This window comes from Panthera leo, chromosome E1 (assembly GCF_018350215.1).
Source record: "Panthera leo isolate Ple1 chromosome E1, P.leo_Ple1_pat1.1, whole genome shotgun sequence".
Lineage (NCBI taxonomy): Eukaryota > Metazoa > Chordata > Mammalia > Carnivora > Felidae > Panthera > Panthera leo.
Genome location: NC_056692.1, coordinates 23448630 through 23469778, shown reverse-complemented (window position 1 = coordinate 23469778; position 21149 = coordinate 23448630). Strand labels below are relative to the sequence as shown.

The following is a 21149-nucleotide window of genomic DNA, read 5'->3' as shown; positions in this document are numbered from 1 at the left end:
CACCTGGCTGACTCGGTTGGTAGAGCATACGACTTGATCTCAGGGTCCTAAGTTCAAGCCCCACATTGGGTGTAGAGCCTGCATAAGGAAAAAACAAAACAAACAAACAACAACAACAACAACAACAAAACAGAATGGGAGTAGTTTGGGAAAGATAGCAGAGTAGGAGGATCCTGAGCTCACCTCCTTCCATGGGCACATCAAGACAGGAGCTACATCTATGCGACTAATTCTGAAAACAACCTGCAGACTGACAGAATAGACCTTCCACAGTGAATTACAGAGAGAAAACCACATCAAAAGGGGTAGGAGGGGAGCTAAATGAGATGGAAATAAGCAATATGCCTGATGAAGAATTCAAAGTAATGATCACAAAGATACTCTCTGGACTTGAGAAAATAGTGAGAATCTAAATGAGACCATCAATGAAGATATAGAAAATATAAAAAAGAACCAGTCAGGGCTAAAGAATTCAGTAACTGAAATTTAAACATACACTTGGAGAAATCAACAGCAGATTAGAGGAAGCAGAAGAATGGATCAGCAACCTGGAAGACAGAGTAATGGAATGCAACCAAGCTGAACAGCAAAAACAACAGAGTAATAAAAAAATAAAAACAGGTTCAGCAGACTCTGTGACATCATCAAGCGTAGTAACATTCGCTGTACAGGGATCCCAGAAGGAGAAGACAGAGAGAAGAGGTCAGAAAACTTATTTGAAGAAATAATACCTGAAAACTTCCCTAATCTGTGGAAGGAAACAGACATCCAGATCCAGAAATAAGAGACCCCCCAATAAGAGGAACACAAGAAGGTCCACACTAAGGCACACAATAATTTAAAAAGTAGTGATAAAGAGAGAATTTTAAAAACATCAGAAGAAAACAGTTTACATAAAGCTATCAGCTGACTTTTCAGCAGACACTTTGCAGGCCAGAAGTGAGTGGCATGAAATACTCAAACTCAAAGTGCTGAAAGAAAAAATCCTGTGAACAACATACTCTACCCAGCAAGGTTATTATTCAGAATAGGAGCAATAAAGAGTTCCCCAAACATACAGAAGTTAAAGGACTTCATCACTAAACCAGCCTTACAAGAAATGTTAAAGGGAATTCTTTGGAAAGAAAAAAAAAGCCATAATCAGGAGTAAGAAAATTATGAAAGGAAAACAATTTCACAGGTAAATACAAACATAATAAAAGCAGATTAATCACTTATAAAACCAGCATGGAGGTTAAAGCTCAAAAGCAGTAAAGCGAATTATAAGAATCAGTCAAGTGATTTGCAAAATAGAAGGATGTAAAATATGACATTGTATTCATAAAATGTGGGGGTGGGGAGTAAAAATCTAGTGCTATTAGTATGGGCTCAAACTTAAGTGACCATCAACTTCATATAGACTGCTACATGCAAAACATGTTATAAAAGAACCTAATGGTAACCACAAATCAAAAACCTATAATAGAAAAAAATAGAGAAGAATCCAAACATAACACTAAAGAAAGCCATCAAACCACAAGGAAAAAGAGCAAGAGAAAAAGGAACAAAGAATGACAAAAACAACCATAAAGAAGTAACAAAATGGCAATGAGTACATGCCTATCAATAATTATTTTATTTAAATTATTTTATTTTATTTATTTATTTTTTAACATTTATTATTGAGAGACAGAGAGAGACAGAGCATGAGCATGGGAGGGGCAGAGAGAGGAGGAGACACAGAATCTGAAGCAGGCTCCAGGCTCTGAGTTGTCAGCACAGAGCCCAATGCAGGGCTCGAACTCACAAACTGTGAGATCATGACCTCAGCCAAAGTCGGACACTTAACCGACTGAGCCACCCAGGTGCCCCTGTTTTATTTTTTTAAAGTAAGCTCTATGTCCAACAGGGAGCTTGAACTCACAACCCTAAGATTAAGAGTTGCATGCTTTACTGACTGAGCCAGCCAAGAGCCCCTCAGTAATTACTTTAAATGTAAATGGACTAAACTTTCAAATCAAAAAACATCGGGTGACTGAATGGATAAAAAACAAGATCCATTTATATGCCGCCTACAAAAGACTCACTTCAGAGCTAAAGATACATGCAGACTGAAAGTAATAAGGGATGTAAAAACATTTGCCATGCAAATGGAAGTGTAAATGTTGTTACCTTAGCTTTCTTTTCATCGTACAAGACAGACTTTAACAAGAGACAAAAGGACAAGGGAATATAACAATCGCCAATACCTATACACAACATAGAAGTACCTAAATACATAAAGCAAATATTAACAGACATAAAGGGAAAAAATTGACAGTAATACAAAAATAGTAAGAGACTTTAACACTCCACTTACATCCATGTAGAGATCATCCAGAGAGAAATCAACAAGGAAACAGTGGCTTTGAATGACACGTGGATCAGAGGGATCTAACAGACATATTCGGAACATTCGGCCCCAAGACAGTGGACTACACATTCTTTTCAAGTGCACATGGAACATTCCCCAGGACAGATGACATATTAGTCCACAAATCTCAATAAATTAAAAAAACTGAAATCATATTATGCAATTTTTCCAAACACAACAGTATAAAACTAACAATCAACTACAAGCAAAAATCTGAAAAAAAAAAAAAAAAATACAAATATATGGAGACTAAATAACATACTTAACAATGAATGGGTCAATCAAGTAATCAAAGAGGAAATCTCAAAATAGATGGAGACAAATGAAAATGAAAACACAATTGTCCAAAATCTTTGGGATGCAGCAAAAGCTGTTCTAAGAGGGAAGATTATAGCAATATAGTCTTACATCAAGAAACCAGAAAAATCTCAAATAAATAACCTAACCTTACATCTGAAGAAACTAGGAAAAAAAAAGCCCAAAGACAGTAAAAGGAAGGAAATAATAAAGATTACAGCAGAAATAAGTGAAATAGAGACTGAAAAAAAAAAAAAACCACAACAACCCAATAGAACAGATTAATGACACCAGGAGCTGTTTCTTTCAAAAGTTAAACAAAATTGATAAGCCTTTAGCCAGACTCACCAAGAAAAAAAGGGAAGACTCTAAATAAATAAAGCCAGAAATGAAGGAGAAAAAAACCACACAAAGGATTATAAGAGAATACTATGAAAAATTATATACCAACAAATGGGCAACCTAGAAGAAATGGATAAATTCCTAGGAATATGTAACATTCTAAAACTGAATGAGGAAGAAGAAATAGAAAATTTGAACACTGATTACTTGCAATGAAATCGAATCAGTGATCAAAAACTCCCAAAAAAACAGAAGTCCAGGACCAGACAGCTTCACAGGTGAATTCTACCAAACATTTAAAGAAGAGTTAATGTCTATTCTTCTCAAACAATTCCAAAAAATAGAACAGGAAGGAAAGCTTCCAAATTCATTCTATGAGGCCAGGATTACCCGTATACCAAAACCAGATAAAGTCACTACCAAAAAACAAAAACAAAAACAAACAAACAAAAAAAAACAAAATAAAAGAGAGAGAGAGAGAGAGAGAGAAAACTATAGGCAAATATGTCTGCAAAACATAGATATAAAAATCCTCAACAAAATATTAGCAAACCAAATCTAACAACACGTTAAAAAAATCATTCACCATGATCAAATGGGGTTTATTCCAGGGATGTAAGAGTGGCTCAATATCTGCAATCAACACTGATAAATCACATTAACAAGAGAAAGGATAAAAACTGTATGATAATTTCAGTAGAAGCAGAAAAAGCACTTGACAAAATACAACATCCATTCATTAGTAAAAACTCAACAAAATGTGTTTAGAGGGAACATATCTCAACATAATAAAGGCCATATACCCAAAACCCACAGCTATATTCAACAGTGAAAAACTGAGAGCTTTTCCTCTAACATTAGGAACAAGACAACAGTATTCATTCTCACCAATTTTATTCAACATAGTATTGGGAGTCTTAGTCACAGCAAACAGAGAAGAAAAAGGAATAAAAAGCATCCAAAATCAGGAAGAAGTAAAACTGTCACTATTTGCAGATGACATGATACTATCAATAGGAAACCCTAAAGACTCCACCAAAAAACTATGATAACTGATAAATGAACTCAGTAAAGTTTCAGGATACAAAATTAATATACAGAAAACTGTTGCTTTTCTACACACTAATAATGGAAGTAGCAGAAAGAAATGAAGAAAACAATCTCATTTACAATTACACCAGAAGTCATAAAATACCTAGGAATAAATTTAAACAAGGAGGCAAAAGACTCATACTCTGAAAACTATAAGATACTGATAAAAGTAACTGAAGATGACACAAACAAATGGAAAGATAGTCCAAGCTCATAGATTGGAAGAATTAATGTTGTTAAAATATTCATATTACCCAAAGCAACCTGCAGATTCAATGCAATCCCTATCAAAATACCAACATTTTTCAGAGAACTAGAACAAATAATATACTAAAATGTATTTATATGGAACCACAAAAAAGCTCTATTTGCCAAAGCAATCTTGAGAAAGCTGGAGGTATCACAATCCCAAATTTCAAGATATATTACAAAGCTGTAGTAATCAAAACAATATGGTACCAGTACAAAAAGTGACATAAAGATCAACTGGAACAGGACAGAGCTCCTAGAAATAAAGCCATGCTTATACAGTCAGTTAATCTACAATAAAAGAGGCAAGTTCATACAATAGGGAAAAGACAGCCTCTCCAACAAATGGTGCTAGGAAACTGGACAGCTACATGCAAAATAATGAAACTGGGCCACTTTCTTACACCATACAGAAAAATAAGTTCAAAATGGATTGAAGACCTAAATTTAAGACCTGAAACTGTAAAACTCCTAGAAGAAAACATAGGCAATAAGTTCTTTGAAATTGGCCACAGAAACATTTTTCTAGATATGTCCCCTCAGGCAAGGGAAACAAAAGGAAAATTAAACTTTTGGGACTACACCAAAATAAAAATCTTGCGCAAAGCAAAGGAAATCATCAACAAAATGAAAAGGCAACCTACTGAATGTAAGAAGATACTTGCAAATAATATATCTGATAAGGGGTTAATATCCAAAGTACTACATAAAGAACTTATATACTTCAATACCATAAAAACAACAAGGCAATTAAAAATGGGACCTCAATAGACATTTTTCCAAGGAAGACATCCAGATGGCCAACAGACACATGAAAAGATGCTCAACATCCCTTATCATCAGAGAAATGCAAATCAAAACTACAATGAGATCATCACCTCACACCAGTCAGAATGGCTGAAATAAAAAATACAAGAAATAACAAATGTTGACAAGACGTGGAGCAAAAGAAACCTTCCTGCACCTTTGGTGGGAATGCAAATTGGTGCAGCCACTGTGGAAAACAGTATGGAGGTTCCTCAAAAAATTAAAAATAGAGTTACCATATGATCCAGGAATCCCACTACTGGGTATTTTTTATCCAAAGAAAATGAAAACACTATGCACTCCTATGTTTAGTGCTGCATTATTTACAATAGCCAAGATATGAAAGCAGCCGAAGTGTCTACTTATAGATGGATAAAGATGTAATATACATATATATGACATCTTTTATATATACATATAATGTAATATTACTCAGCCAAAAAAAAAGAATGAGATCTTGCCATTTGTAATGATATAGAAAGACCCTAGGGATTATAATGCCAAGTGAAACAAGTCACTCAGAGAAACACAAATACTACATGATTTCACTCATATGTGGAATTTAAGAAACAGAACAAAGGAACAGCTCCCTCCACCACCCCCAACCAAGAAAAAAAAAAAAAGAGAAAAGAAAAGAAAGGAGAGACAATCCAAAAAAGACTTTTTTTTTTAAATTTTTTTTATTAGTTTTCTTTATTTTTGAGAGGCAGAGAGAGACAGAGCATGAGTGGGGGAGGGGCAGAGAGAGAGGGAGACACAGAATCTGAAACAGGGTCCAGGCTCTGAGCTGTCAGCACAGAGCCGGACATGGGGCGTGAACTCACAGACCGTGAGATCATGACCTGAGCCGAAGTCAGACGCTAACCGACTGCGCCACCCAGGTGCCCAAAACAGACTCTTAAATAAAGAGAACTAGGGGTGCCTGGGTGGCTCAGTCAGTTGAGTGTCTGACTTCAGCTCAAGTCATGATCTCGCAGTTCATGGGTTTGAGCCCCGCACGGGGCTCTGTGCTGACAGCTCAGAGCCTGGAGCCTGCTTCGGGTTCTGTGTCTCCATCTCTCTCTGCCCCTCCCTCCCTCTCTCTGTCTTTCTCTCTCTCTCAAAAATAAATAAGTGTAAAAAAATTTTAAATAAATAAATAAAGGGAACTAGTGGTTGCTAGATGGAGGTGGCTGGGAGGAGGGTTGGAAAAAAGGGGATCAAGAGTACACTTATCTTGATGAGCACTGAGTAATGTATAGAATTGTTTTCTTTTTAGTTTATTTATTTTGAGAGAGAGAGATAGCACACAAGTGGGGGAGAGGCAGAGAGAAAGGGAGAGAATCCCAAGCAGGCTCCATGTATAGAATTATTTAATCATTATACTGTACACTTTTCAATAAAAAACATAATATTGCATTCTCTGGTAAACTGTTTCCAGTTATTTGCTGCCTTTACTCTAAGATTACACATTCCTATGTGATGTGCATTCTTCCTGGTATGTTCTTCCCCTTACCCTTACTGATGTTCATTTTGGTCACACTACTTTGGTTAAGTAGAAGTGACTAATGAATGCCACCTCTGAGAAGAAGCTTTAAAAGTTATAACAGTGTTTGGCCATCTCTTTGCCCTATGCCAAAAGTCTGGGATGTCCTAGGTAAGAGTCTCAGGATAAAGAGAACACAGAGCGGGGTCATAGCCAACCTTCCAAGGACATGCCTTTGTTTTTGTAAGTCAGAGACTTTGGGATTGCTTTTTCTACAGCATAACCTAGCAAAAACTGAGTAACACGGATTTAAAACCTACAAAAGTTCAGGGTGCCTGGGTGGCTCAGCTGGCTAAGCGTCCAAATCTTGTTTTTGGCTCAGGTCATGATGTCATGGTGGGATCCAGACCCACATCTGTGCTAAGCATGGAGCCTGCTTGGGATTCTCTCTCTCTGTCCCTCCCTGCTTGTGAATGCGCACTCTCTTCCACTCAAAATGAATAAACGTTAAAAAAAAAAACCTACAAAAGCTCAATTTATTCCTATTTCTTTCTATTAGAGAGGAATAAGGAATGATTCCAAAAGTCCTCCCAAATCTTTACATACAACACAGAAGCCTCATTTGCCTATACAACTTCAACGTAACAAGTTTCAACTTAAATTCTGCTTATAAATCCCAAATATTACTTATTTATAAATCATATATATGTGTTTATACATGATAAACGCACTGAAATAGAAAATTTTAAATAATTGGGTAAAATCAAAATATATGGCATGAAAATATTTTTTAACAGTATGGAAACTTTTTATTCTGGCTGATTTGTGAATGAATATGTTTATTTAAAAAATAACACCATAACACTTTGCATTCAACCATTCAAAGATCAGACTCCTGGATTCAGTTTATTTGGTTACTTGGTTTAAATGGATATCATAGCTAGAGAAGATAATTTACAAAGACATGGAGATCCAAAATGAATCAGCCCATCTTAGGCTGTGCTTACTAAATCCTGATACCATCAATTTCATTTACCGATTCTAAAATAAAGATGTAATAGTATTTGCTTTAATCAGTCAACATCTCACCTGCTCTCACTACATCAGCTTTTTAATGATTCTCCTTCCATCCATTTTTGCCCTCCTCTCTCCCTCCAATCATTCTCTAGTCAGCAGTCAGGATGATCTTCCTGAAATACAAATCTCATTGTGTCATTCCACTGCTTCAAACTATTCAGTGGCTCCCTAATGCTCTTAAGAGAGAATTCAATGTATAATTTGGATAATACAAACTTACTCAAGACTTAGGTTCAAATCCCAACTTCCTATGCAATGTGAGCATCCTCACAAAGCTGCAGATTCCTCCTCAGAAAAATGGAGACACTACCTCTTAAAAGTTGTTATGGGGATTACATAATTCAATATAAAGAAGGCCCTAAGTCTTCCAAACAATGACACTGTTCTTTTCATGAGAATAATTCTACTTCTATCAATGCTACTTCATGGCATTAGGTCCCTGAACTTCCCAAGATGTCATTCTAAAATTCTTCTTCTTCTTCTTCTTGTTCTAATAATAATAATAATAATTCTAAGTCACTAATCAAATAAAGTAGTCACCAGATTTTCCTTAAATGATTTATCTTGGTTTCCCCCCACACTCTTATGAACATATCTTCATTTCATTTTGAAGGAAGCCACCTAACATTCAGACTACATTTACTGCCAAATAGAACATTAGGCTCCTGGTATGCAGCTCTTAGTATGTGACACGTACCAACAAGCAATAACTGTGTAAACTATTGGTTAAAGAAGCCAGTACCTGCATGGCCATAGGTCCTTGGGGCATCTGAGAGCTGTAACTCATCCCTATCATGCCCTGCATATTAGGCTGCACAACAGAGACCATAGGAAATCCTTGTTGCTGCATTGGCATCAGTCCTGCTGAAAAACATAAGGGCATCATTAAAGTCAATATATTTTATAGTCTATTTTCCAAAAACTGTAAGTACATAAACAACTTGTTACTTGGGAAGCAGCACAGTTTAGCGGAAAAGCACAGGCCGTGAAGTGGGACAGACTTGAATATGAATTCCAACTCCATTAGTTAATTACTTAGCTATGAGATCTTAGGCAAGTTACAAAACTTCATCTGTAAAGCGAAGATAACAGAATTTTTGTGCATATTAAAAAAACTAATATATGACCTAATTGTGACATTTGGCCTTCAAGATGGGCTCCAGCAATCTCTGCCCTTTGGTATTCATACCTTTTGTAATTCCCTCCCTCATTGAATAGGGCTCACCAGTATAACCAATAGGGTATGGTGGAAATGACAGTGTGTAACTTCCAAGGCTAGTTCTTAAAAGCCAATATATCTTCCTTCTTGCTCTGAGGAAAGCTACTGCCACATCATAAGAATACTCAAGGGGCGCCTGGGTGGCTCAGTCGGTTGAGCGTCCGACTTCGGCTCAGGTCATGATCTCGCAGTTGACGAGTTTGAGCCCCGTGTCGGGCTCTGTGCTGACAGCTCAAAGCCTGAAGGCTGCTTCTGATTCTGTGTCTCCCTCTCTCTTTGCCTCTCCCCCGCTCATGCTCTGTCTCAAAAATAAAGATAAACATTAAAAAAAAAAAAAAAAAAAGAATACTCAAGCAGTCCTACAGAGAATCCATGTGGCATGGAACTGAAACCTCTTGCCAAAAGGCAGCACAATTTGTCATCCATGAGAGTGAGCCATCTTGGAAACAGACGACCCAGCCCTAACAAACCTTAAGATGCCCACAGCCCTAGCTGACATCTTTACTGCAATCTCTCTGGCCCTGAGCCATAAACCACCCAAGTGAAGCCATTTGCAGATACCTGATCTGCAGACACAGTGTCAAATAATAAAATGGATTTTTAAAAAAAAGTTTTGGGGTATTTTTTACACAGCAGCATATAACTAATACAATAACACATATACTAAATAGCATGAACTCTGGATGCCAACTAGAAATGTCACTTGGTACCTCTGGGACTTTGAGTAACTTGCTTAACTTCTATGCCTCGGTTTCTCATCTGTATAACTGTTTAATACCTAATATGCTTGAAGGAATGATCTTCTTCTTGTCTTTCGTTATATGAATAGTTAATATAACATTTACCACAAATAGCCATCAGCATGACAATTAAATGATGCAATGGCAGGAAAATGATCCTGAGAATAGTATCTCCCAAATTTTTTCAATTTAGTATTCCCAAGAGGGGAGGAGACTGAAGAAACATCCCTTTGGGAATTTAATAAATACTAAATGCCTACTATATTTTAGGCACAGTTCTAGAGAGCTGGTATTCAACTGTGAATAAAATAAAATCCCAGGGTGCCTGAGTGGCTCAGTTAGTTAAGCATCTGGCTCTTGATTTCAGCTCAGGTCATGATCTTATGGTTCATGAAATTGAGCCCCATGTCAGGCTCTGAGCTCACAATGCGGAGCCTGCTTGGGATTTTCTCTCTCTCTCTCTCTCTCTCTCTTTCTTGAAATAAACAGATAAACTTAAAAAACGAAACTCCCTACCTGTGCCGAACACAAATTTCAATCCAATTTTGCATTTTATTACATCTATGTTGGTTCTAACTAGTTAAAAAAAAATTAAAGGTCTGAGAAAGTAACCATGCTTATCTTTTTTTTTTTTTTTAAATTTTTTTTTTTTTTTTAACGTTTATTTATTTTTGAGACAGAGAGAGACAGAGCATGAACGGGGGAGGGTCACAGAGAGAGGGAGACACAGAATCTGAAACAGGCTCCAGGCTCTGAGCTGTCAGCACAGAGCCCGACGCGGGGCTCGAACCCACCGACCGCGAGATCGTGACCTGAGCCGAAGTCGGACACTTAACCGACCAAGCCACCCAGGCGCCCCGTAACCATGCTTATCTTGTGGGTTCCGTGTACCTTAAAGGTTACTTATTCACAGTTTAATTTTAGAAGCATGAACATCCACATTTATAAGTAACAGAAGTATTGGCATTCACTTATTCATTCAATCATTTATTCAAATATTTGAGGGCCTACTCCTTGTCAGGCATCATTCTAGGGACATGGCAGTGAACAAGTTCCAAGAGGTCCTTACCCTCATGGAACTTACATGTTTTCCCTTTTGCCTCTTTGGACCTACAGTCTTATTCATTTGAATTATTGTTATTTAATTCTTGAATGGGTAATTTAGGTATTTGGTACAACGTTTAAAAGCATAAAAGTATGCACAGTGAAAACTCTTGTCTCTCTCGTCTCCTGTTCACCTACTCATGATCTTTTGGCGACTCTTCCTGTCAGCTTCTCGTATATGCTTTGAGAAACAATCCATGCATAATTTAAAGTCTTCTAATGACTGAAAAGTCTACTCTAACATACTTCATGAAAAGAAAAAAAATCTCAAAACAATTCCAAATTCCAAAAGAAAAAATATCAGGCAATCTTTGGGGCTCTCTTCTTGCTCTGCATACAGAGTCTTACTTTAAAGTTTATAAAAATGCAAAATCTTGAGCCATGAAAATGAATAACTGTAATGCTTTCCTAAAGAACAAAAGATCTCAAACTATTCTATCCAAATCTGGGACATATCTAATTACAGATAGCTTAAATAATGCATAAATGTGAGCACAATGAAAGGAATACAACTGACTCCTGGAAAAATTTACCTGAAACTCAACCTCCATCACTGATTACAAATGGAGACAAAGTCAGTATGAGCCACTGACCACCTGCTACTGAGCCACTCGTTATCCTTCATCTCTATTGGTGATCTGGGAGTCTCTGTTTCTCCAGCAATTCTACCATAAGCAATCAACATTGGCTTTGTGAGAAGGGCCAGCTTTCAGAAGCAGACTGGTATGTGTCGGGGGTACAGTGAAGAGGGTGTGAGCAGAAAGAAGAGAAGGGCAGACATATTCTTTCTTCGACACTGTGTCCCAGTGGCACAGTACCATGAGTCAAGATTAGATCAGTTCACTATGGTTTCCCTGAAGACACAGCTAGAACTGACTTTGGTGGGGCCTTGTCTGAAACAGAGAGAAGGAATATACCCACTAAAGAAATTGAAGAGAATAAAACTGAGACTTAAAATAATTTATACCGAATCAGAATATGTGATCTCTTATATACATAAGACCAAATTCATACAGAGAAAACACGGTAGTATCAAACACTTAAAGAGGTTCTTTTATCCACTCAACAAACATCCACAGAGCCCCTATAATTTTCTATCAGCATACCGGGTGCTGTAGATACCGACTAGCATAAGACAGACATAGCCTCTGCCCTATGGAGCTAACAATCTAGAATTACACAATTTTTGAGAAATTTCAAGCATAGCTGGCATACAGGTTCAAGACTATAGGAAAATTTTACTCTATTTCGCAGCAATAGGACTTCTTTATCCAATTAGTTCCCAAGTTCAGAAACATAACAGTGAAAAATAAAAAGTTTAAAATTTCAGCTTTCACATACCTTGTGGGGGTCTTATTCCACCTGCAACTGGAAACATGAAGCTAAAAACAGAAGAAAAACATATCAGGATCTTCTATGTACAAAGATTTCAAACAAAACATGTAATTCTTTATATACACAAAAGAACTGTGGACAGGGTCCTGCCATTTGTTCTGTAGTACGATACTGAACTACCCGATAGCAACACAGATCGAACATCCACAGGATGCATGACGGCAGGCATGTCAGTGCAGGGAGAAAAGTTGTGAACTAGAAAACAAGACATTGAAACTAGTCCTGGTCTGTCACTATGTGACTTCCTTGGATTCCAATTTCTCCATCCATAAATTGAGAAGGTTGGATTATATTCAGTTTGGCGAACATTTACTGAGTAACTACTACATGAGGGAACTGAATTAGTGCACAGTCTTGTTGAAGACACGCACGCAAGCTACTAACTGCAGCATCAAATAAAGTGTGCTAAGTGCTATGAGAGGCCCCAAATACTAATAGAGATGAAAAGAAAAAGATTAATTTGATGGGTTATATCTCGGGGACTTTTGTGAAGTTATCTTTTTAACTGAACCTTGAAGAAAGTCATACTATATAGTTTGAGCAAAAGCTCTGAGGCCAGAGCTTTGTGTTTAGAGATTTAGGATTGAATATAAGATACAGGATTAGAGAAGCAAGCAGACAGTAGAGGACCTTTAAGCTGTTTGATTTTACTTTGAATATTGTATGAAGTCAGAGATTATTAATTGTGGTACAACACACGACAAAATTTTACCATTTTAACCATTTTTAAGTGTATAGTGTGTACCATTAAGTACACTCACAATGTTGTACGACCATCACCATGATCCATTTCAAGAATGTTTTCATTATCCCTAACAGACTATACCAATTAAACAAGACCTCGCGATCACTCCCTCCCCCAACCCCTGGTAGCTACCACTTTTTGTTTCTATGAATTTGCTATTCTAGCTACCTCACACTAAGTGAAATCATATGATACTTTTATACTTCATAGCTAGCTTATTTCACTTAGCATAATGTTTTCAAGGTTCATCCATGTTGTAGCAGGTATTAGCATTTCATTCCTTTTTATGGCTGAATAACAAATACTCCATTGTGTGTACATACCACCTTTTGCTTATCCACTCATCTGCTGATGGACACTTGGGTTGTTTCCACCTTTCAGCTGTTGTAAATAATGCTATGAACATTAGTATACAAGTATCTGTGTAAGTCCCTCTTTCAATTATTTTGGGCATATATCTAGGAGTAGAATTGCTGGGTCATATAGTAATTCTGTGTTTATTCTCTGAGAAACTGCCAAATTGTTTTCCACAACAACTGCACCATTTTACATTCTCACCAGCAATGCATGGGGTTCCAATTTCTCCACATCCTCACCAACACTAGTTACTTTGTTTTTGTTTGTTTGATAATGGTTATGCTAATGGGTATGAAGTATTATCTCATGATTTGGATCTGCATTTCCCTGATGTGAGAGGTTCTAAGCAGGAGAGTGAAATGATCAGAAATGTAGTTTAGGTTTTTCTAGAAACACGGTAAGGCAGAGCTTTGAAGCAAAAAGAATCAGCAAAGAAACTAGCACGATAATGTTTTTTTTAAAGTTTACTCTGGGAGAACCTATTTATTTTGAGAGAATGTGCACGTGAGCAGGGGAGGAGCAGAGAGAGAGGGAGAGAGAGAATCCCAAGCAGGTTCCATGCTGTCAGTGCAGAGCCCAGAGTGGGGCTCAATCTCACAGACCATGGGATCATGCATGAACTGTGAGACCAAGAGTTGCACGCTCAACCAACTGAGCCACCCAGGCACCCTCTACCATAATCATCTTAATAAGAGATGAAAAGAGCTATAACCAGAATAGTGATACTGGAAAAGAGGCGGTGAATGAAAGCTATTCAAAAGGAAGAATGAAGAGGACCTGGCAATTGGCAGAATGGGGAAAAGCAGTGAAGCAGCAGAAAGAGCTGAAGACGTTGCTGAGATTCTGAGCCTGAGCAAATGGCAAGGATGGTAATACTGTTTCCCAAAAGAAGGAACCCTTGAGTAGGTTTGGGGGAAGGGCAGTAGATGTGCATCCCTGAGGAGCGATCTAGCAGGCAATCAGAAAAGTAACTCAAGCTCAGGAGAAGAGTCCAGATCAATCTAGCTAGGCTCTTTTAACATTTATTTATTTGAGAGAGAGAGAGAGAGAGAGAGAGCGCGAGCATGAGCAGGGGAGGGGTAGAGAGAAAGGGAGACACTGAATCTGAAGCAGGCTCCAGGTTCTGAGCTGTCAGTACAGAGCCCAACGCAGGGCGGGGCTTGAACCCACGGACCTCGAGATCATGACCTGAGCTGAAGTCCGACGCTTAACAGACTGAGCCACCCAGGGGCCCATGGCTAGGCTCTTTTAAATAAAGGTTAAAAAAAAAAAATTAAGCTCTGGTTGTGAATGAAATAGCCAAGGGAATGTGCATATATAGGGAGACGACAACAAAGAGCAACTTGGAGAATTCTTATGGTGAAACTGAGTAGAGAATGGTCATTGAGAACCAAGGGACTTGGTTATAACTGCAAGTTATAACTAAGGAAGAACCATATTTCAGGAAGAAGGAAGTAGTTACCAGTATTTAATGCTGTAGAAAAGCTGATCAGAATAAGGATTAACAAAAAAAGATCACTGCTTCCGAAAATGCCGATCTTTGAGTAAACAGTTTTAAGAGGAGGAGAAACTCTTGGACCTGTAGGGAGAAAGGTTTAGGATACAAAAGATATGCTTAGACACAGCCTGGCAGCAAAAGGGATCTGCTTTGAAAAGGAAGAGGGACTTCTTTCTTTGAGAATGGAGGGAAAGAAAATGGAACAATTCAAGGAAGAAAACGTCTGAGTGGGAAAGATTCTTAATCTGGGAGTCAAGGATCTGAAAGGGGTTTCAGGCAATCTTTAGAATCTAGTGAAAGCTAGAAATTATTTGCCAAATTTATGTATCCTTGCATTTTTCTAGTGTGTAATACCCCCCCCTTCCCAGGAAAAAGGCTAAAACCCAAACTTTCCAGTCTTTTGGCTCTAACATATTTTTAATTAAAAAAAAAAAAAAGTTGTCAGGTGGTTTACCAAGTTCTAGTTGGACATCTATCTGACTATATGTTATTTATAGCTTTGAAGAGGATCTGAACTGTTAGCAAATTCTACTGCTGACAAGCAGGCCTGCACCCAAAGAGGACTTTTCTGTACTGCACACAAGATGTATTAGCTAAGTAATTTGTTAACTGGATAGAATGTTTAAACTGAAAGTTGAAATTCAGTAGTATCGTTTTTTTTAAAAGGTACTCACATACACTAAGATTTATAAACTTAGAAACAATGCATTTAGATAATCAACTTGTCAAGACTTTTCCAAATCTTAAAGATTTACAATTACCAGTATGTCTTAGTGGCTAAGTAAAAACTGGAAACTGAAGTTACATTTTTTCCAGTTCAGCCATAAATTAACTGTAAAGCTCCATGCAAACCCCTTCACCACCCTGTCCTGTTTCCCCTCTGTCAAATGAGGACACAGAACTGCAAGTCTGCCAAGGTCCCAACTAAGACAATCAAATAGACAAGAATAAATGTACACACATAAAGGTTACCTTGAAAACACAAACAAAAACTGAATGAAGAACATTACTGACAAACATGATTTGCTCCAGTAATTATTTAGCAACCCAAACTCCTTAGTGACCTATGTACCATTCGTATGATTCTCTGGAATGTTTAGACTAACAGCAACGTGCTTCAAGACTGGTTGGACAAGCAGCTAAGACACTGATAAGAAAGCATAAGTTTGGCAAAAAAAAAAAAAGCCAAAACCAACCAAACAAAAGCCCCCCAAAACTGGGCAGCAAGATGACCAACAATTTATTTTCAAAGGTAAAACCCACTATTTTTACTGATAGCCTAGCATGAAAGCAGAACTGAGGTCTACTTGCCACATGCGTACCTCACTCATTCCCCCTTTCAGGTACCTTTGCTACTAACCTGCACTTCTCAGGCATGGACTCCAGCAACACTTCCTCAAGGATCTCCCTACCTCCAGACTCTACAAGATACAGCTCATAAAGCAGAGGTGAGGCGCATCTTCCTAAAGGACCATTTGATAAGGCTATTCCTGGGGTTAAAACTATGTAATGATTCCCCCTTATATGGAATTTCCTTAGTTTATATCCAAGGCCCCCTCCTGTTTCAGCACAATTTTTTTTCAGTTTTATCTCATAAATCTCATCTCCCACTTAGTGTCACAATCCATCTGGCCTATGTGCTATTCCCCTTGCGTTCAGTAGGCCTTCACATCTCCTATGACAATCCCTTGACCACTTCCTCTTCCTCCAACTGAGGCCCAGATAAAATAGTCCTTTGCTTTTGATGTGCCTTGAATCCACAAATATTTATAGAATGTTTTCTTTTTTAAAAAAAAATTTTTTTAATGCTTATTTTTGAGAGAGACAGAGACAGAGCATGAACGGGGAAGGGTCAGAGAGAGGGAGACACAGAATCCAAAGCAGGCTCCAGGCTGTCAGCACAGAGCCCGACATGGGGCTCGAACTCACGGACCGTGAGATCATGACCTGAGCCAGAGTCGGACGCTTAACCGACTGAGCCACCCAGGCGCCCCTAGAATGTTTTCTATGTTAGAATGTGCCAGAAGCAGTGGAAGAGAAAGTGGAAGAGAAAAAGATGAGGAAGCCCTTAAGGAGTTTATAAAAGAGCAGGAAAAAAATAGACAAATGATAATATCCCAGAAGGATACAGACTAATCAAGATCTTTCAACAATTTTTTCTCTGTTGTAGTTGTCTTAAAAATTTTTTTTTTCTACTTCACATCTCTTGGGTAAATTTTGCCCTTTTTATATAACTCTACCATTTATTTTAAAGTAGCCCAATCAGGATACCTATCAAAAGTAGGCTAACATTAATAAAGCTGGAAAATGCCACTGCTTTTTGTTTAGTCTCTCAGAATAGAAACAAGTATCTAAGAAAAATGGTACCTTACAGCTTCTGGATTTTCTCCACTAAAAGCTAAGAAACGATGCCTGGCTCTTCCCTTAGAAATATACTTAGGCTTGGGGCGCCTGGGTGGCGCAGTCGGTTAAGCGTCCGACTTCAGCCAGGTCACGATCTCGCGGTCCGTGAGTTCGAGCCCCGCGTCAGGCTCTGGGCTGATGGCTCGGAGCCTGGAGCCTGTTTCTGATTCTGTGTCTCCCTCTCTCTCTGCCCCTCCCCCGTTCATGCTCTGTCTCTCTCTGTCCCAAAAATAAATAAAAAACGTTGAAAAAAAAATTAAAAAAAAAAAAGAAATATACTTAGGCTACCAAAATGTTAAAAACCATACTATCCTTTCTTTATTGAGCATACAGCTTTTCAGCCCCAGAAAGTTTCCAATATATGTAACGCTCACCACACATTTTTCGAGGCAAGGATCATTTTAACTCCTTTTCCTTCTCATATATATCCTCTAGTTTTAGAAGGCAGATGTTACTCTAAACAAATTTTATAGATGAAAGAAATTTTAAAATCAATCATTCTAACTTCTATCACAACTCAGGCCACACTTATTTTTTAAAATGTGTGTTCATGGACTGGTGATATTAAAATACTGTAAACTAAGGAGAATGATCCACTCAACTTTCTGCACCTAAGGTCTTCCCCACCCACCCAAAACAGAAACCAAACCAACCAACCAAAAGAAAACCCCTGGGCCTAAAATACCAAATTCTTTTAAGTTTATATTTTTCCCAGAACTTCGTGCTATGATTAATCATATACTTGATCAAATTAATGCCACTCGAGAACATTTTAGAAACTGTTATCACATATAGAAAAGACATTATTACACATGTGTCTTCTGCAGCCAAAACCTGACTTATATCAAGTATTCATAAAAGACTGCGATGAAACAGCGTAAATCAGAAAAAGTTTTAAATCTAAAGTGAAAGATGTGTAGAGGAAACGGAAAATGGGGCTGCACACAGGTGGTTTATTCAACAGCCACTGCCTTTTTTTCCTAGCCTATATATAAACACCTGCAGGAGGTGATAATTTTAAAGACTACACTTCAGTAGTGTTTGTGACTCCAAAATTAAAACACTGCCTATCAAAAAACTAACACTTTGTTTTCCAAAAATAATTTAGGATGCTGAAGATAAAGCGCTGATTTTATCTTCAAATGTGTATGCATTATGTGTTGGCTAGCAAAACAAACTCAGCCTAGGTCATTATACAAGTGGGGTGAAAACTTCCCAGAACAAAATTATTTCCTTCAGTGATGAACTTGTCAAGTTGCAAACGTTCTTCTCCTTTATCATTCTGGATATGAGAACCACAGGCAATTACTTATATGGCAGAGGGCAGATTTGTTTAAGGTCTAAGTAAAAGCCTGGAAGCTTTGTTTTAATAACTGCGTAACTGCTGTTTAATAGTGATTTGATTTTAATAAGGAGACAAGACTTAAGAGTTACGTCTACACGAGCCCATTCAAACGTCTTCAGAATTTCCTGCTGTTTGTCGTGTGTTAAGGAGATAAAAAGGACAGAACATTCTAAAGGGGGGGGGGGGGGGGGAGACGAATAGTACACACACACCTCTTGCAAACAGCTATTCAGCTTTGTGACCAGATCTTTCCCTTTGTGAGCAGAGCCTTCCCGACTCTATCCCTGCTCAAGCCCGGCAAGCCCTGGAAAAGGGAAGTCTGGTCGCTCGGAGCGAGGCGTCGGGGTTGCTGCTCTCCCCAGCCTGGCTGGGTGCCAGCTCAGCCAAGCGGACCCTCACCTCCTGCTCCTCCTCCCCGCACTGGGACGCTCTCGCTCACTGCTCGGCCCCAGCACCAGTGCCCCTGAGCCTGGGAAACAGGACACGGATGTCGGGCTCCTCCACCCACTCGGCCTAGATCCCCGAGGGACCCCTTTCTCCCGTAGCCCAGTGCCAAAGGAAAAATGGGTCGAAGCGGGCGAAAACCGTCAGAACCTCCAAACAGTCCTCGCCCCTGCGGAGCCAGCCCTGGGACCCAACTCGGCTCTTCACACCCACCTGCCTGCCCCGGCGGCCCCCGCGCCGGCTCCCGCGGCCCCGCCGCCCCCAGCTCCCGTTCCCGGCCGCAGCGCCATCTTTCTCCGGGCCCGCCGTCGCCACCTTACAAGCAGCTGTCAGCTGAAGACAGCCACTTCCGGGGCAAAAGCCAACCCCACCAAGCCGCGAACTCGGCGACGGGGCGGGGCCTGCGCCCACGTGATCCCCCGCGCCCCAGAGGCGGAGGCAGGGGCGGTGGCCGCGAGCTCTCGCCCCGTGACTCAACCGCCCCCCGGGGTCCTCCACGTGTGTTTCTAGTTCTGAGGCTGTCTGGGCGGCTCGGGTAGCTGATTCATTGTCTGGCAAGGCTCTCTGCAGGGCCCGGCTGGCGGCCCAGCGGTAAAGCACTGTCGTTCCTCAGTTTGAAAAAGCACCTTGTTGGTTAGTGAAGGGAAGATCGAATCCTGCTTTGAAAACTGCAATGATGAGTGCACGGGTATTCCTTTATGATTTTTACCCGTAAAGAATAGATGGATCCTGGACGCTCCTTTGATAGCTTCACAGCGCTGATGAGTGATCATCTCTCTCCCCCAGAACCCGGCAGCTTCCATTTGGTACCCACCCCAGAAGATGAAGGTATTTAAATTTTAACTTAGTAAAGCAGGCTAACTCAAATAAACCCAACCCACGTATAAACCTCCAACGTGCTTGTGTTTGGTTCTGCCACCAAGCCACCCAAAATCCGCTTTCCCTGTACTTGCAAGCAGGGCAAAACATCGGTGTTTGGAAAGCAGGTCATCATTATTCTGAACCCACCTGGGCATATTTTTACTTTTATTTTTTTTCCCCTGTGCGAACTACTGTGAGTAAAATACAAAAGTCCAATGTAAACTTTTTCAAGTCTTAAAGCAGTTTGCTTATTAGCAAGTAGTGGATTAATTATAACTGGCTTTATCTTTCACTCTTGCCTCAGGTGTTTTACAAGGAAACCACTTTTTTTTTTAAGGTTTATTTATTTTTTTTTTCAACGTTTTGTATTTATTTTTGGGACAGAGAGAGACAGAGCATGAACGGGGGAGGGGCAGAGAGAGAGGGAGACACAGAATCGGAAACAAGCTCCAGGCTCCGAGCCATCAGCCCAGAGCCTGACGCGGGGCTCGAACTCACGGACCGCGAGATCGTGACCTGGCTGAAGTTGGACGCTTAACCGACTGCGCCACCCAGGCGCCCCTTAAGGTTTATTTTTGAGAGAGAGCACGCGCACACGCGGAGCTAGGGAGGGTCAGCGGGAGGAAGACAGAGGATCTGAAGCGAGATCTGCTCACTAAGCAGAGCCCGATGCCAGTCTGGAACACACGAACTGTGAGATCATGACCTGAATGTAAGACGGATGCTTAACTAAGTCACCCAGGTACCCCCAGGGAAACCATTTATAATAGTTATCCTTTATTGGGCACAAATCATTGGTGGGGAGCCTTACTGCATTTTTTCAAATCCTCAGTGGCCCTAAGAGTTAGTATTGGAATTTTACAGATGAGAAAACCAAGGTTAAAAGAAGTTGTAATTTGTCCAGGTCATAGAGCTGCAAAGCAGCAGCACCAGGATTCAAGCCCACATGTTTCACATAAAAGTCCTTGCTCATTTCACTAGACCAGCTATTTGTTATCACCTGTTCTCTTTTCATAACTAATTTCATTCCTCCTCTTTAGGCAAAACTGAAATTTGTGTAGCATATAGTTCCAAATGACATAAATATGCTAAATTCAGTATGAATCCGTTGACAAACCAAGTTGATGTCGCCACTGTTATTTAAGGATGGGTAGTTACACAGAAGAAAATAGTAAAAAAAAAAAAAAATAAAAAAAAAAATAAAGTCAAATGAAGGGACTATATGAAGGATCAAGATGTGATCTCTTGTTTCTGCCTGGATACTTTGTTCTCCTTTGCCTGTGGATTCCTACATCTGCTAGACTCAGCACAGGATGT

At 39.4% G+C, this 21149-nt stretch overlaps 1 protein-coding gene across 15 annotated transcripts in view; it reads right to left on the bottom strand.

Moving 5' to 3' along the window:
- The window catches only part of SYNRG (synergin gamma), an 86895-nt gene extending 67537 nt beyond the window's left edge, over positions 1–19358 (bottom strand). For 12 of the 15 annotated variants that reach the window (XM_042915744.1, XM_042915747.1, XM_042915746.1 and 9 more), the window contains exons 1-3: positions 19185–19358; positions 12126–12166; positions 8464–8585 (exon numbers count right to left, since the gene is read on the bottom strand). In XM_042915744.1, coding sequence (XP_042771678.1) covers positions 8464–8585; positions 12126–12166; positions 19185–19261 — 240 coding nt within the window. In that variant the 5' untranslated portion in view covers positions 19262–19358. Of the gene's footprint in view, positions 1–7733; positions 7835–8463; positions 8586–12125; positions 12167–19184 lie in introns of those variants that run through there. The other 3 variants (XM_042915745.1, XM_042915749.1, XM_042915758.1) reach the window with 2 other exon arrangements.
- Positions 19359–21149: the final 1791 nt, after the last annotated feature.